Genomic DNA, 18,440 nt, shown 5'->3' on the forward strand with positions numbered 1-18,440 from the left:
TCCAACTGGTCCGGTCCAAGAAACTAAATCAAAACCGGATTAGATCCAGCTAGTTTTCACAATACCGGAACCGGTCCGGTCCGGTTTAAATTTACACCCTTAATAGGCTAGTGGCTAGATTCATGGTAGCACTCTGGTGTAAAGCAATTGGAATACGTGGTTGCTCCATGCTTTGAGCTTGAGCTTCTTGATTGGAGTTTGATTCCTTTTTCCTCGTCTCAAAGTGGCTTCTGGCTCTGAACCGGATCTGATACATTCACTAATACAGATTTCTTATGCAGGACTGCATTATTATTAGACCTTTCCGCGAGAGAAGATTATTAGAACATTTGCTTCAAATTTATGATGAATAAAATAGAGTCTAAATCACAAAGTACACTCGATTTCTACAACTTATGAAATAGGTTGTGCAACCTGCAAATAAGAATCCCAAATCCGAAACTTGCTTGGGTCTAACAATTTGCAGAGATCGAAGCAAATGATGGTGGGAGCAGGTGGGTGTCCATTTCTGCACCCAAAAAAAAGATGCGATAGAAACCAGTTGAATCCAGCTTCACTTGTATAGCTGCTTGAATCTTTTACAAGCTTCCAAAATATTGCTCCTGTGACCAAAGGCACTAACCCTGACAAACCCTTCGCCAGCAGGTCCGAAACCACTGCCCGGGGTGGTAACAACATGAGTTTTCTCCAGAATCTCACTGAATACATCCCACGAACTTCGGCCGGGGAAGTGGACCCACACATATGGTGCATTCTTCCCTCCATACACATTAAAACCAAGCGAGTTAAATGTCTCTACTATTATGTCAGTATTTTCTTTGTAGAAACCGATCACCTCATGCATTGCCTGCAAATAGTATAAAATCAGCGTATTTTGTTATGCAAGTATTTCAGGATTTTTTTCTCACCGTATGGCTAGGGAAGAGGAACGTGAAAAAAAAAATTAAAATAAAAATATATATATATATATATATATAAATCTTGTTACCCAGATACACGTAATAAATAATTTAAAGAAACAAAATCTATAATTGGACAAAAATAACAGGACATATGAGTCGATGACAAAGATTGCATTTTTTGTCGGTAAAGAATCACAGAAAATGAGAACAGAAAACAAACCTTAAGACCTTCTGGTGAAAGGCAAGCTAGACCACCAGCTTGAGCAATGTTGGATGCACCATTAAAACAAGTACAAACAATGCGGTTGAAGTCCTTGGCTACAGGAAATCCATCGGAAAATAGCAGCTCCTTTGGAACTACAGTCCAACCTAGGCGAACACCAGTGAACCCTGCGTACTTGCTAAAAGATGACGTCTCAATTGCAACCTGCAATATGCATAGTTATGAATTTATGGAAATAAATGTCTGCTGCATTGAAAGGGGAAAAAACTCTAAAATGAATTTTCATCACCGAAGTTACCTCTTTAGCTCCTGGAATTTCAAAGATGGAGCGAGGGTTGTCCTCCGACATGTACATGGCATATGCAGAATCATATACTATGATTGAACCATTGTCCTTGGCAAACTTTACCAGCTGGGTCAGCTGCTCCCTGGTTGCAGCAGCACCAGTAGGATTGTTTGGTGAACAGAAAAATATGATATCTGTTCGAGAAACACCTGACAGATCAGGAAAGAAACCATTCTCTGGAGTACACTTCATATATTCAATGCTCTCAAACTTTAGTACATCTTTCTGAAACTGTCCAGTCTGACCCATGATAACACTTGAGTCCACATAAGCCTGCACTTTAACCGGTCTCTAGTAAGGAATTGATCCTTAAACCTTTAAAAAGATTTATCCCCATGAAGACATTTTCCATGCCACGTTACTAATAGCTTATCTAACAGACTAGGCCATCGATGAAAAACATTGTTTTTCCATATTGATGAAAGAAATGTAGATGGTCAATATGCTTGAAATTAAGCAAGTGACATGCTCAAACAAGCATACCATCCTTCATGGCTTGCTAAGTGGCAAGACCACCCAACCAACAGCCAAAGTTAACTGTCAAAATTGAAAGGTAGCCCTAATAAACGAAACCAGATGTCAGATCTATGGTTTTATCGAGGGACAGTAAGTGAATTACTATTATTATTGCTAATCCAAGTAAACCCCCTTTTTTATAGGTGACTTCCCAAGTAAACCTGGCTTTATTCATTTCTAAATAATTATTATTGCTCATCCAAAAAATATTAATTTCAACAGTGAACCAAGTAAATGTCTCTCACAAGCACCTTTACCACTTTTTGTATAAGAAATTGCATGGGGGTATTCAAAATAAATACTACAGTTGATAGTAATCAAAAAGTTTTATTCATAGAAATAGGCACAGCCCAAGTACATAGGGAGAATACATGAGAAGCCCCTAGGTATAGTTTACAATCGAAAGGAGAAAGTCATGAACATTTAGGCACTGCTTGGATTGAGAAGCGATCTCAACTCATTTATCTCATCTCATCATTATAAATTTCCCAAATTCTCACACAAAATATAATAAACAATTCAACTTTTTCAAATCCCAAAACAATAATAATTTTAAAAAATAATATTCTAACAATATTTTATTCAACTTTTAACTTTCATTTCATCTCATCTCAACTCACTATCCAAACGGCACCTTAGTCCATTACAAACAATGACCCCTGCCAATAAGATCAATGATTTAAAAAAGAAAACTTTGAGTTCATCCGTTGTTCTCTCACGATCTTCAAAGCTCTTAGCATTTCGCTCTTGCCAGATGCACCAACACATACATATAGGAACCATTCTCCAAATGGCTGCCACTTGTGAGTTACCGTGAAGGCCTCTCCAGCTTGCAAGGAAATCCACCAATCTATGAGGCATGACCCATGACAATCCCATTCTCATGAAGAAATCATCCCACACGGTCCTGGTCACCTCGTAATGTAAAAGCAAATGATTTACTGATTCATCGTTCTTCTTACACATATAGCACCAGTCAAACACCATAACCTGGTGTTTCCTTAAATTATTTGTGGTAGGAATCTTGTCCAATGACGCTGTCCATAAGAAGAAAGCTACTTTTAAAGGAGCTTTCATCTGCCATATACTCTTCTATGGGAACATAGTCATTCTAGGACTCGTTAGAACTTGGTAAAACGATCTATCAATGAATTTACCTTTCTTGCATAGGCTCCAGTTCATCTTATTGGCTGTACCCTTGGTCATGCTTACAAAATATAATGTCGCACAAAATTCTGTAATAGTCTCCAACTCTCAATCTTGGGCTAGTGAACTCAATATTCCACTGAGGGGAGCTGCTGGAAATGTCCTATAGGTCGGCTATCACTGCATCCTTTCCTCATGCAAGCTAAAAAATGGCCGGGAATGTGTCTTGGAGACTTCTTTCACCATACCATTTGTCGTACCAAAATCTAACACGAGAACCGTCACCCACCACAATATGTTCATGTCCTCGGAAGATCTCCAAATGTCTCTGAGTGATGTGGTTCTTGATGACCAGTTGATCCGAGAAAACTGCCCTATCTACCATTAGCATGTCAATAGCATTGTTCCTCCTGTGAGAATTTGCCACCCTATGGAAGAATTTTGCACACTTGTCTCCTTCCTTGAGCCAAAGCACCCTTGATTTTTGTCGTCAGGAAATCTCCTCCATCAAAGATACTCTTTCAAGTTCAGTAACTACTTGACTTTTGCAAATTCTCTCAGATTCAAAAAGAGTTCTTGCCTCCTCCTCATCCTCCAGACCCTATAGCTTTTCTAAGAGAGAATGTCTCTGATGAAGCACATTGCCAAAAACTTGTTCATTTCATTGCTTCAGATCATGTTTCAAAACTTTTAACTTTCTTGCCATTATGAAACTTGGAGAGCCTTGAAAATTGTAAGAAGACCACCATTACCTGACTTTTGCAAATTCTCTCAGATTCGGAAAGAGTTCTTGCCTCCTCCTCATCCTCCAGACCCTATAGCTCTTCTAAGAGAGAATGTCTCTGTTGAAGCACATTGCCAAAAACTTGTTCATTTCATTGCTTCAGATCATGTTTCAAAGCTTTTAACTTTCTTGCCATTATGAAACTTGGAGAGCCTTGAAAATTGTAAGAAGACCACCATTGCCTGACCCTGTCTACAAAACCATCAGATTTAAGCCACATATTCTTAAATTTAAAATACCTTCTCCCCTTTGGATGCCACCACAGTCTAAGATGATGGGGAAGTAATCAGAGCATAAACGGGGTAGTATTCTTTGTACTGCATTTGGATAATGTATCTATCAGTCTGGAGTTAACAAGAAGCTATCAATCCTTGACCAAGATGGGAGTTCTCGGTTGTTGGACCAAGTGAAAGTACCTCATGTTAATGGAATATCCATAAGCTCCCGTTCTGAAATAAAATCAGAAAACTCCCTCATGGCGGGAGTGATGTGGGGCACACCCGACCTCTCGCTTGGGCAACGAGTTACTTTAAAATCACCCCTATGCAACTTGGTAACTCCTACCAACTGAGAAGTCCTGCCAATTCTTTCCACAATGGTCTTCTCTCCAAATCAGTATTTGGGCCATAAACAGGAAATGCCAATTGGAAACCGTCTTCTAGGTTCATAAATGAACAAGCCACAGTGAGGTCACCCACACATTCCTCTACCCTTTCCACCACTCTTTTATCAAACATAATTAGTACTCCCTTGGATGCTCCTTTAGATGAGAAGTACGACCACCCTATATGTTGCCCTCTCCATAAACTTCGGACTAATTTTCGCATGATAACTTCCAACTTAGTCTCCTGTAAGCAAACAATGTCCTCATTCCATTGGCGAAGTAAGTTTCTAACTTGGAGCCGCTTATTATGTTCATGCAACCCCCTTACATTTTATGATATTATTTTTGGCTTCATAAATCAACCACCTTACCCTTCCCTTTGAGATGCTCCCGGTTTGCGCTCTTCTCTCCACCATCATCATTCATAGCACCGTAAGCCTCTTGAGTTCTCTTTCCCCTTTTTTTAGCCGAATTAATGGATAGGTCAGCTTTGGATTGTTTGTTCCCGGCCTCTATGGTTGTAAGTAATGCCATAAATTTAGCTTCGAAGCCCTCGCATGTAATCCCTACGCAGTGTTTAATTTCCATAGCTTTTTGAATTACTCATTCTGACACAATGGGATGAAAGGAATTTAAAGGAACAGGTTCTTCCTCAGATGACCTGCCCTTCCCATTATCCTCCCTCCCTTCGGCCACCATTATTGTCAGTGATTGCATCTCCCCACCCTTGTTAAACTCAAATAAAACCAGTGTTCCTTCCATTTTGACCTCCCCCCATTGCACCCACTAATTCCGCACTTTCAGTTGGAGCAGATAGCCGTTTCTCTGCTAAAAAAAAAATTCCCGGCATTGGAACAGTAGACAATAGTCAACAAGGAATTGCGGTCGACTGTTGGGATAGAAGACTCTGACGGCGGAGTCTATGGCCTCTCGAAATGCTCTAGGTCTCCCAGCAACTCAGACACCCCCTCATCTGCACTACGCTGGCCTCTCGCAGTCTTTGCGCAATGAAACCTCCATCTCCCTCTTGATGAGCCGTATAGAACTCTCTTCCTTCACCCATCAAACAATCCTCCAAAGCTTTGGCAAACCAAAATACCGTGGACATCCCCAGCCTTATTTCCTTCACAACTCTCTAGCTCCTCTCAGTGACATGTAAATATTTTCCATCCCTTGTCAACTCAAAAGCTTTTGATTCAATGACTATTTGTTTCAGATATCCCATTTTTCAGCTCCAGTATAGCAGTAACCTCGCCGTTAAATGCTCCCAGCCACCATTGAACATTACGCGTATGGAGAGAGAATTACTATTTGTACGGAGAGAAAGCTTTTTATTTTTTCACAAAGTATATCACAAGAAAGGCTGATACTAGTTTATGAGAAGTGTATGCCTCTGGCAGGTAAATTCATGAAAAATTAAGCTAAAAAAAAAAAATACTATCGCAAATTATTACCACTGGCAGGCAATTTCATGCAAAATTATGCTAAAAGAATAAAAAGAACTATCACAAATTATTACCAATAAATAAAATCTTAAAAATACGACCAAATGAATACTTGTAAGACCAACTCAAACTTTTCACTTAATATATATCACAATGAAAATAGATAATTAAAAGAGAAAAATGGGGACAAGTCAACTGGAGAATAAATTTTATTCTTATTTTGTAGAAGAATAAATTACAGGGTATGACGGGTCTTGCACTGCCATTGTAACATCAGCGCCAAAAACAACCTGCCAAGAGTAGAAAGAATGCAAATTTAGATAGTGCTATAATTAAAAAATGTTGTTACAATTAAAAAAAAAAGTTTATAATGGAATACTTTGCTGGTAAACAAAAATCATCAGTACAAGCAAACAAATATAAACATAGGCAAAGATCAATGCAAGGAACTCAAAACCAATGTGTAAAAACTAAACAAACCTGAAGGCGGGATATATCACATTTTGCACCATCTGAAACAAATATATCATCGTCCTCTATACCAAGGTTGCTATAAAAAGTTGAAGCAATTGCAGCTCTCAAAGACTACAGATCAGCAACAGCGTTAGTCTTCAGCTATCATGAAGTTTGTCATCAGAAGGAGTTATAAATTTCAATTGTCTCATATGAAACTTCAAGTAATCCGCTTTTAGTTGTCTCAATTCTATGTTCAAATGGATCAATTTGAACCTAGAGGATGATTGCCTAAGGTCAACAGCCAGAGTAGAAACTTCAGCCATACTTTTTTTGATAAGTAAAACTTTGGCTATATAAGAAATCAGCATGAATTCTAATACTTAGTTGAATGGCAACTGAAAATTACTTTTGTAGCATGTTCACAAAAACATATTTTGGTCATTGATGTATTGTAAATAGATTAACAATAAGAAGCACAAAAAATGTCTAACCATATGAAAAGGTTGTGTAACCATTCACAATTACTTTCTAAAGAAACAACATGAGTTTACATTTAAATCTATACACTTGATTCTAGATGTGGTGCTGAGGTTACACATAGTGACCATATATACTATGAGTTCTCATTTCAGACAAGATATGAACAAGAAAGGGCAAATCTCCATCTTCAGCTCAATTTTGAATCAGAAGGAGGATCCAGACAAAATGGACGAAACAGAAGAGATCTGAATGTATAGACAATTAGCAATGAAGTTCAACTCCATGAAACAGTCAATCACAAATCAAGAATGCCCCATACCTTTTCACCCTGCTCAGCCCCATAACCACTGTAACCCTCTAGTGTTGATAATTCCTCTGATCTCTGTCAAAGTGAAAACAATTTGATTCAGTAGTCAACGAAGCAAGGATCTACTTAATCATAAACCAGATAACAGGTAAAAATGTGCAGAAATTCATAAAGACATACAATAACATGACCATGGAACAGTTTAATAATGCCAGGCAAATAGCAATCCTAAAAATGTTGTTTGGGTCAGCATTTAAGCAAGGATTCTGTCAGTTGTAAACTATAACCTTAATTTTGATTTTTGAGTCAGCAATCGGGAGGGAGAGAGTTAAGCTTCATAAATCACACCTCTCCCAAGTTTCCAAACTGCCTTCGTTGTTGTTGTTTTTTTTTTTTTTGTGATTCCATTTGCTAAATTAGTTATAGAAATATTTTCAAGGAGAAAAAAACATAAGCAAGCATAAAAACAGAGAAGAACAACACCAGGAGAGATGTGCAGAATAAAACCAGGAGCACGAAAAAAAAAAGGAAACAGTTTACAAGAGGGTAACGAAGTCATACCTTTCCCATCGCCGAAGTTATAACTTCTGGAATAGGCTCAGTAGTGTCACCAATTCCAAGGCTTATCACTTGTGCATCAGGGTACTTCAGCAGATGTGCAGCCCTCCTCCTGCCTATCTATTGACAACAATTATATGACAAAAGTAAGATTACTAAAACACCGTTTAAAATGCAAATGATGAAACAGATGTCTTCGGTGGGTTGTCTGAGGACCAGAGGTGGGGGAGGCCAAAGAGAGATCATATCACTAGGACTTCGGGTGTAAATACAACAAACAAAACAATGTCCTCTGAAGTCCCAGCTTTATGCATTTTTTATAAGTGACAAAATTACTAAGAAAGGAAAAAAAAGAGGGCTTAATGCACACACAAAGTATACCCAAAATCATCAAATCACCAAGAAGAGAATATCATCAAAGACTAGGAACATTTGAAAGCTCCAAAAAGTAGAGTTAAATCTTGGATGAACTAAAATCCAAGAAGAAGGTGAGTCAAGAAGCTGATAACATAATTCTATGGTTCTACCAAAAAATAATCATGTACCATAAGGTAATCACCGTCAAGTGAATGAAGTTTTTTTTTTTTTTTTTATCAACGGTAAGAGTATAATAATAAAAAATGGGCGCACATGCATTATATACCTCTGGAAAAAGGTAACCCGCTTGAAGTTTGGCCAAGTTTCCATTGCGAGAGACATTTGTCTTGTATGCTTCAAAAGATACAGAACATATTCAGCATTATTAAATATCAAATATCCACAACAGGCGTAGTAAGAAGAGATGCTTATAATTCCGTTCTGGTTTAAATAGATTTTTCACTAAGGTGGCAATTTTGTATGACGAGGAACAAATTTTCCATGTCCAATAATTCACATTCCAGCAACAACGTTGGCCCCATATATCATAGCTCCACTGCTAGACAAACTCCCAGTAAAAGAAAATATTTCACACAAAATTAAAGAAAAAAACGAAAACAATATCCAAAATCAGAATTGAAATGAAGGAGATAAAAAATCGAACCAGTCTGAGATTCTTTCGGCACCGCAGCAACGCATTTACAAATGCCGTTTCTTTTCGCCTGAAGCGAAACGTTCTTAGTCCTGCAGCATACAAACCATAAAAGTTCATTCAATCTGATCCTTTTCACGTATATATATATTTTTTAAAGAAAAAATATTCTGCTTAGTTGCAAAGAAAACAGAGAAACCCGAAAAGAAAAAATATGATGAGGTGATTAATGATGGGAAATGGAAGTTCACAACTTTGGGCGCGTATGATTATTTTTTAGGAACTTTCCAAGTAACCAACAGCCAAAAAAAATGGTACCTGGAATTGAAGTTGGAATGGACCAAGAAAGCAGAAGAAGATGAAGAAATTGAAGTGGAGAGGTGTTGCAGTAGAGACATTTTTCAGTTCAAGTAAGAGGATGGTGATGCCTTTTTTTTTTTAGGAACAATGAATCCTTTCTAGCAAATGACGGCCTTATCAAACCCTAGCATCCAGTCAAGCTTAAACTGACTTGAAATCGGCGAGCTATGAAAATCATCATCCTTACAATACATCAATATAAAAATATAAATTTTTTTAACTTGAATAACCCTTTTAAGGCGTAGTGCTGCTATCTCCCCTATTTGCTCACTTGGTGCCTTTAGTTGGCTGTAAATAAAAAAAAGGGTGAACCAATAAATTGAACCGGATTAAATGGGTCAGGTTTCAGTTTTTCTTTTTCTAAAATGGGATCGATCGGTTTATATATTATAATTTTTTATATTGTATATCATTTTTATATATAATATATAATTATATATAAAATAGTTTTGTATTATATGATAAATTATTAATTAATATAATTTTAAAATTAAAAATTTATATCACTATAATCTATTATATTAATAATTATACTAAAACTATATAGTGCGTATTAATAGTTATACTAATACTATATCATTATATATTATAATATATCACTATAGTCTATAATATAATTATAATATATATTATAATATATTACAATATATTATCACTATATTATTATATAATATATAGTATAGTATATTAAAACTGGAAAATCAGACCGGACCGGAATTTGTAAAATTGGAAGTACCGGTTTAGGAATGTAACTGGTGCGTAATCGGTTCTTGAAAATGTAAAATCGATGCATACCGGTTTGGTCTCAATTTTTGTCCAAAACCGAACAGATTACACCCCTAGCCTTTAGTACAAAATGCAAATTGTATTTTTTTAAAAATATTTTTAAACATTTTAAAAAAATAAAAAAATATTAATACATTAATAATTACTTCTTTAATCAATAAAAAAAATTAAAACAAAAAAATTTAATGTATGAGTGGTTAAAATGAGGGAACAAAATGATAAGGTATACTAGTATTATTCTTTTAAAGTAGAATACACAGAACCACAAATATAAAAATTTAAACACCATAATCATCCTTTATATCCTCCCAAACAAGATAAATTAAAGAGAAATCTTTAGCAATAAATAAATTTTACAAAATTAAATTCATAGATTGGCATGACTTGATGTGATATATTAAATTGTAAGATTATTTTTATTATAAAATAGATAAAACGTATCATATGAAGTCATGTCAATTTGTGAATTTATTTTTATGAAATCTATTTGTGATTGTAACAGTTCTCTTAAATACCGGACCTCCAAATACAGGACTTTTTCATCACTTACACACACATATAAATATAGACATAGATATATAATCATAAAATTATCAAAATTCTCATTTTAATCCCAAAATCACACTTCTCTTACAATTTATATGTTTTAAGAATAATACCATTATGCCCTTAAGTTATACCGCTCACTTTATTCCATTGATACGATATTCCAATCATGTGGCACCACATGACTTATGAAAAGAAACTAAAAAATACAAAATCAAAACAAAATGCCATACAAAAATATATAAAAAAATAGGGTAAATTGTAACTTATAATTTATGTGGTAATTTGGTAACTCAGTGATAACTTTTATATTGTTACGGTCAAATAAGAAATTAAATATAATTTGGGGTAAATATTTTTCCTTATTACCGTTTTGTCTTTAATTTATATGCGTGTTTCAGTCATGTTTGTCCACGTCTGTTCTGACTTTTATTCGTGTATAACACATAATATATACTATATAGAAAGAAGTTTTGTAAGTGCTTCCATGGGGTTTTGAAATAATATGGATTAAACATGAGAATAATAATTCTAGGCTATTTTAATATAAATCCATGTTTGGATGCATTGATCAGTATCTCATAAACTTTATTTTGTGAATAGTAATAATAAAATGATTTGAGTGACGATATATATTTGATTGAATTTTGAGAAAATGGAGACAAAACATTGAATAAAAAAAGTTGTATTAATTTTTATGTTTAAATAATTATTAGATAGTGATTATATATAAAAAAATTAAAATTTTAAAATTAATAGGTTCTTATGTCTAAATAATATTTAAAAATAAAATTATGATAAATTTTAAAAATTATCATATTTGCCTAACATTCATTTGAATGAGTTTTCTAAATTTATAAAAAATTTTTATAGAGTAATGTTAGATATAGTCATGTGTTGTGTAAGTATTGTACACTCATTTTAAAAAAAGAGTAAGATTCACTATTAAAAAATTAATTTTTTCATATAAGTCTTATATTTATTTATTTTTTATTTTTAAAATACACGACACTTGTACACTCTATAACGACAAATATAATTTCTCATCGCTATATGTCCACCACATCTTAATATCGCAACTGTGCAAGGGAAAGCAACTCATGACGTGCAATGCAAAAGCTAAACACGTACGTAAGGGGAAGGGGAAAGCTGAAACTTGCAAGATTAGTTTTGATTCATGTCAAACTTCTGCAAGTAGTAAAGGCTGGAATATTAGAATTGTTTACGTCTAGAAATAAATTACTTGTACTTAAAAATTCATTTCTATTATATAATTTTGCTTAGTACTACAAGTTTGTGGGAAACTTATTCCCATATAAAAGATCATACATTTCGTAATCCATAATACAACTTAATTAATATAATAATATCAGCTGTTGCATATATGCCTGGAATCCTCTCTCTGTTCTTCTTGAAGGGAGCGTGCATGCTACAGCTTATACAAATTATAAGTTGGTTTCTGATCTTGATTGTATAAAACTTGTGCTAGCTAGTTTTCTAATTTCTTCTCTCTCTTTTTTTCCCAAGTGTTTTAATAATTACGCAGAAGATTTTCGTGTTCATTAATATATAATATGTTAATGATCAGGAGGAGCTGATCTGTGATAGGCTGGCACTGTAATAGGGAAAAACATCTGTCGAACTCCTTCAGCCTTGATTATGGGGAAAATGATTCCTGATGCACCCTGGAAAAATGAGACGAATATGCATGATGTAAGGATAATACAGTTCAGAAGTTTGTACATTAAAAAAAAAAAAATAGGCAGAAAATTTGTTAGATTATGCGGTAGATGTAATCTGGAAGATATATGCATGTGGATATTTCTGGTGTTGAAAACACAGTGGTAAATAGAAATACGTACAGTAATCAATCTAGCTCCAATCCACATGCGTTTTGGTGAGGGAAATGGAAGTAATAAGCGGCCGACACCATAGACGGCCACTGCGAAGAAATGGAGAACCAAGCTCAATGGTCTAGGATTTAGACCAGAGAGTAGAGACACGGGTCCAGTCGAAAAAACACCTCCGAGGCTCAGATAGTCGAAACATGCTTGGCGCATCTCCTTCCTTGCCGGATCCGGTGATGCACAAAACACCTTATACAAGGCACCTGCCAAGGTGTTTATGGTAGATGCCACTGGCTGGAAAAACAGCACCATGCAATACCCCCATCTATTAATTTTCCAATAGTACTACAACATTTGTATATATGCTGAATTCTCTTTTTTCACATTTAAATAATTACAAGTAAAGTGGTGTGATATGATCAGCATTTTTAGAAGATATACTGATCATAAAGTATGAATCTAATTTGAAGTTTATAGAAGAAAGTGACTGATATAAGATTCTTGGGCCTAACTCCATATATAGGATACGTATAGACATATACATTAATGCAGCATTACCTTGCGTAGGGTGTAGAAGGATTCAAGATAGTTGCAAAGACTATATGCATCATTCAGATTACGCAGAGGACTAAGAAGATCCCTTAGTACAGCAATGTCTGATAGAGCTACTGTCATTCCTCCTCCTGTTAGAGGGTGTCTCATGTTGAATGCATCCCCCATCAAGAGTGCACCTGGAGTGGGATGGGGAGCTGCAGGCATGCTTCTATTTGGCATTGATTTTATGTTTCCCTTATCGACTGCAGATATGAAAGCATTGTACAGCTCTGGGGGAACCTGAAACACATGATTATTTTTTATTAGTAACAAAAATTAATGGGTTAATTAGATATTGAATTGCAAAAAACTAATTGAAATAACATGTCAGGAAAAAGGATATTTATGGATACCTGGGGAGCCACCACGGTTTTCAAATACTGGCTCATTTCACCATTAGCAACTGAAGGTACTTTTTGGCCAGGAACATCAACCAAACAGCGAATCTCAGTGCCACTAATAGGATAGAACAAGATGGGTGAAGGATCTCCCAGAACAACATGTCCATGATTTGCATATGGAAGGTCACAGTTTTCTAGGACCAAACCAACAAAACAGGAGGGGATATCAACCTGGAGAGATGATGATGGACCTACGTTAAAAAAAGCTTTAAAAGGTCCTAATACAGATCAGTTACTTCTTAATTTACAGTTTAATCGATGAATTGAAATCTTGATATATAGATTTAAACAAGGTTTTTTGTTGTTTCAAGAACATCTTTACCATGGGCTTGCACAGGGACCGCCGTAAATTTGAAAAGCAACCATCACATACTACTGTGAGGGGAGCATGGGCAGTCAGCTCTTGACCAGTCTTGGTTCTGTAGTGCACCCCTTTGACAGTCCCTTTTTCTTCAAGTAGAGCTGTTACCGTTCCTTGTTCCAATCTTACACTGAATATAATTAAGAAAGAGAAACGATTCAAGCCATTAATATATAAGAAATTGCGGAATTAATTGTACTGCCATTCCATCTTTATGAGGCACGGAATCGAGTAGTCATACGAACAACAGAGCAAGCACCTCAAGTTTGCATAGTTACTTCAAAACCAAAGACTCAACACACAAGGCAGGCTAAAGGATAATGTCGAGAATTTAGACTTTCGGTCTAAGTTTTGCAAAAATTCATTGACTCATAGGTTTTAAGATTGTATATTTGTCGAATTCTTCAATGTAATAACCAATCACTAGCATTGGGAAACAGGATTGGCTTTAAAATCTGTTTCAAGGGAAATGAAGAATATATACTTTGTAAGAGATGTAGCTTTTTCTCTCAATCTTTGTATGAAACGCCCATTGTGAAAGCTTCTCCCAGCCACATCTGGACTGAGGTTTTCCAAGGGATAAGGCAGTCTAGTATTTCTCCCATCCTTGTAAAGAGCATATCCATATACGTTCTGAGCATCAATTTCATTCACACAATCTGCAGCCAATCATGCATGTAATTAGTTACCAATTAGAACGAACAGCTACTGCAAGATAAGAGCAAGAAGCAGGGTTTCATTAATTGAACAGAGAGACAAACACATCCATCTATATATAGAGAATTCTTGAAACCAATTAAACAAATTTCCAGGTTCATACAAGGTGGTTCTGCAGATGCCTTCAGATTACTTAATTAGTTACCTTCAAGACCCAACTCAACCAGTTTCAGATAGCCCCCTGGCTGTAGCAGCTCACCAACAATTCTGTCGGGCTCAGTCAAGTCTCTTTCAATCAAATGCACTCGACGTCCGTCCTACAATCAGCAGCAGAATACTAATTTTCAGTTCACACTCAATACCAGAATATAACACAGACAAAAACAAAAAAAAAAAAAATACAGGAATAATGGTTTTAACCACAACTTTGATTTACTCTAGCTTTATTCAACGAGACAATCAAGAAAATTACCAAAAAAACAGAAAAAATAATTTATGCTAAATATAGTACTATTAATTTTATTTTTAAAGTTTACATATGAATTGATAGTTTATTTGATTGATATATCATCAACAATATAATAAATATAGCTTTGACTTGTCTTTTGATTTTAATATGATTTGTAACACGTCGTTTGAAAGTCATAGGTGGGATTTTTCAAGTACATATGTGAATGCATGTAAACATGCAGAATCAAAATTAACAAAGAATAATTCGCAATAAGATCATCAAGTCAACTAATCGGATCCGTTTAGTTGTTGATAAATTTTTTATTTTGAGCAAAAGAGAAGCTTAACAAAAAAGACTTTTTTTTTTTCTTTTTTGAAAAAGAAAGTTACGAGAATTTGAAAAGACTGTAAACTAAATCATATTCAATCCAAAATAAAGTCCTGTGAATAAAAACGATCACCATGATTAATAAGGCCCTGTGTAGATCATAAATATTTAACCTACACGAAGATATATATATATATCTATATAGTAATTATTTTATTCATTATCTCAATTTTTATGATCAATTTCTTATCATCATCACATGATATGGTATTAAATGATTAGAGATTATTTATTATATTTTATTTAATAAATCTATCATCTAATACTACGTTATGAGATGATGAAAGAATGATAAAAAAATAGATAATGAATAGATTTATTCATATATATATATATATATATAAATATTTATGTGTGTGTAGTGCAGACGATCGATTCAGGAACTGTGAGATACTAGATTAATTCAAGTCAAGATCCTTCAGAAAAAGGTGGTGGGGTCGGAAAAAAAATCACTGCATAGAGATGAAACATGGTAAATTAAGAATCACCTTGCCAAGGGTGTAAGCAAGAGCTGCACCGGCAACTCCGGCTCCAACAATGATCACGTCCGTAGTACTTCCGGCGATCTCCGGCCCACATGTGCTGTTCTCCAACGTCTTGACAAACCCGTTTCTTTTTATCTGATCCATTGAAGCTCTGGTGGCCGTTATCTTCTTTCCTGATCTGAAACTGTACGATAAAACAAAACCCAACAGAGAAGCTAGAACAACACCGACTATGTACTGGTACACCATCTTCAAATTCGACGATCGACGATATTGAAGAAAAGGACTGGGGCTAATATCTGATCTCGTGGTGCAAGCGCGCGCTGATCTTTTACGTGCGTTATGTCTTGCGTGGTAGACATGGATATATCTATGCTTTTATATAGAAATTAAGTAGCAAGCTGGGATCTATAAGGTAGGTTTAAAGTCAAGAACGGCTTGTGTGATTGCGTGCGTTGGTGATTCGTTTGACTTTACTTATTGATGGGGTGGATATTGAGCTTAAGCTGTGTTTGGTAAGTCATGAAGTAGTCTCAAACTATTTTACTACGTACTATTTAATTACAAATTATTCATAAATTATTTATTATTTTTTTATTACTATTTACAGATCATCTGAGATTAACTCAGCACACAAACGTAGCCTTAAGTAATCAATATTTTTTTTTTCTAATCAAGTAATTAATGTTATTTACACAAGTATTTGGAGTAACTAAGGTGATCCTTTACGCCAATGATTTTAGATGGGGAAAAAATTGAGAGGAAAATAGTTATATATATGTTACCATTTAATTAATCATATAACAATTAAGCTAGCTAGGGGGTGGTCATGATGCAATATGAGACACTTCTGATCATTTAAAAAAAAAAAAAAGGTGTAACGAGATCTCGCATGCCTACCTCATCAATTGGATGGAAAAATGAAAAAAACAATGAGAACTTACCATTGATGTTTATTAATATATGGGATCAGCATTTTATGACTTCATAATGAGAAAAATGAGAGAAATGCAGCAAATGCTTATATATTCTGTTGAAAAAGAATAAATTAATATGTTTGTATTAATGATCAGTGCTAGTGTGAACTAACTGGCATATATATATATATATATATATATATATATATATATATAATAAGGTAGTCGAAATAGTTGCTCTGGAATGGTTCTCCAAGGAAGACTGGATTGGTCAAAAGGGAGTTTGGTGATATAAGAGGATATGATGATCGTGATGACGATGATGATATATGGTTAAAGTTTCTTAATTGTTTCAATGTTTTGAATACAATGGGAAGAAAACAGGGGGTGCTACAGTACTATATATAATGGGTACGTACACATCAATCTGTTTGTAACAAATTAAACTATATACTAAAATGAAGATTGGTAATATTATAATTAATTCGTTGGGGAGATAATATTTGTTTAGGGAGATCATGTTATAACATGACTATTTTTTAATTTTCTTTTGTAAACAATGAAGAGATAAGCAAAGATACATGAAGGACTCGGAATATATAAGACTTTTTCTATAGAATCTATACATCTTTATACACCGATATATATATATATATATATATATGCTCCCTCGATATTATCGAACTTTGGGACTTTCTTAATTAATAAATTTAACTTGGAAAATTATAGGTACATTGACAAAATATACCTATCATTTGTAGCGTTTAAGTTTATTTTTTAGGATTTATGTTTGTTTATTTTTTATTTTTTGTATTTTTTTAAAATACATAAAAATATGATTTAAAAAAAAAAAAAGACATTTATATTATCGGTACAATTTCTCGTTAAGTTTTCTCGGTGGCCTAACATTGTCCATGCATTTAACTTACGGCCAAAGGAAAAGTTTGGTATAAGAAAGAATAGGCTGGCCGGGTCAAAGTCAGCACTCGGGAGCAAATTTTTCGCCAACTTAATTAATTCGTCTATGCTTAATTTACATTTGATTTGTCAATGGCCCGAAACTTGGTTTGTTGACTTTGATGTTACGCAATATTTTTCTATTTGCTGAATTGCTTACTAGTGCGACCAAACCGACCGCATAAAGCCTGTCGATAGTACAAATAATCTGTATCTGAATAAAACTAAGAATTTGTTGAAGGAGATAGGAATCACGTATAATTATAATACTAATGTTATATATAATTGTGAAATGCGTAAACGTCGTATAATTATTTTGAAAAAGAGTAAGATCTACTCATAAAAAATTAATTTCTTTTTATGTGAGTCTCATATTTATTTATTTTTTTTAAAATAACTGCACGACGTTTGCACACTCACAACTATAAATATTATTTCTCTAATTATAATAAAAATTTCACAATTTGATATAATTTTACATGATATTTTCGATATATATAATATTTTATAATAAAAATAATTTTATAATTTAAAATATCAAATTAAATTACGTACTTAATTTATTAATTTATTTTTATAAAATTACTTTACATACACACATACATATATAGTGATATATATATATGAGTAATATACCGTATTAAAGTGTGCAAGTACTCAATTTAAAAAAAAGTTGGATCCGTCGTTAAAAATATAATTTTTCATATAAACCTTAAATTTACATATTTTTTTAAAAAATGCTTTAGCAGCTTATATACCTTAATATTGTAAATATCCTCTTTATATATATATATATATATATAATAATAATTATCACATACGATAATATCGATCAATCTGATCGGTAGTACTAGCTAGACAAAACTTGTATATTCAATATAAATGCCCATCAATTTCTCGGTAGTAGTTGAGAGC

At 34.2% G+C, this 18,440-nt stretch overlaps 2 protein-coding genes across 2 annotated transcripts; both read right to left on the bottom strand.

The window, feature by feature from the left end:
- Positions 1-317: 317 nt before the first annotated feature.
- On the bottom strand, positions 318-9,340 carry LOC109010645 (LL-diaminopimelate aminotransferase, chloroplastic-like). The gene is made up of 10 exons (XM_018991534.2): positions 9,095-9,340; positions 8,789-8,868; positions 8,411-8,478; positions 7,771-7,887; positions 7,222-7,284; positions 6,447-6,551; positions 6,206-6,256; positions 1,424-1,744; positions 1,123-1,329; positions 318-847 (listed from the first exon to the last, which is right to left on the bottom strand). Exons 1-10 carry the CDS (start codon positions 9,172-9,174, stop codon positions 554-556), a joined length of 1,386 nt encoding a protein of 461 aa, XP_018847079.1. The 5' UTR covers positions 9,175-9,340; the 3' UTR covers positions 318-553.
- A 2,355-nt stretch (positions 9,341-11,695) lies between these two features.
- On the bottom strand, positions 11,696-16,011 carry LOC108983035 (squalene monooxygenase SE1-like). The gene is made up of 8 exons (XM_018954553.2): positions 15,655-16,011; positions 14,534-14,645; positions 14,156-14,330; positions 13,633-13,801; positions 13,263-13,481; positions 12,874-13,149; positions 12,331-12,609; positions 11,696-12,153 (listed from the first exon to the last, which is right to left on the bottom strand). The coding sequence occupies exons 1-8, from the start codon at positions 15,898-15,900 to the stop codon at positions 12,046-12,048; spliced, it is 1,584 nt and encodes a 527-aa protein (XP_018810098.1). The 5' UTR covers positions 15,901-16,011; the 3' UTR covers positions 11,696-12,045.
- Between the last annotated feature and the right edge of the window lie 2,429 nt (positions 16,012-18,440).

The sequence above is a fragment of the Juglans regia genome, chromosome 13, assembly GCF_001411555.2.
Source record: "Juglans regia cultivar Chandler chromosome 13, Walnut 2.0, whole genome shotgun sequence".
Lineage (NCBI taxonomy): Eukaryota > Viridiplantae > Streptophyta > Magnoliopsida > Fagales > Juglandaceae > Juglans > Juglans regia.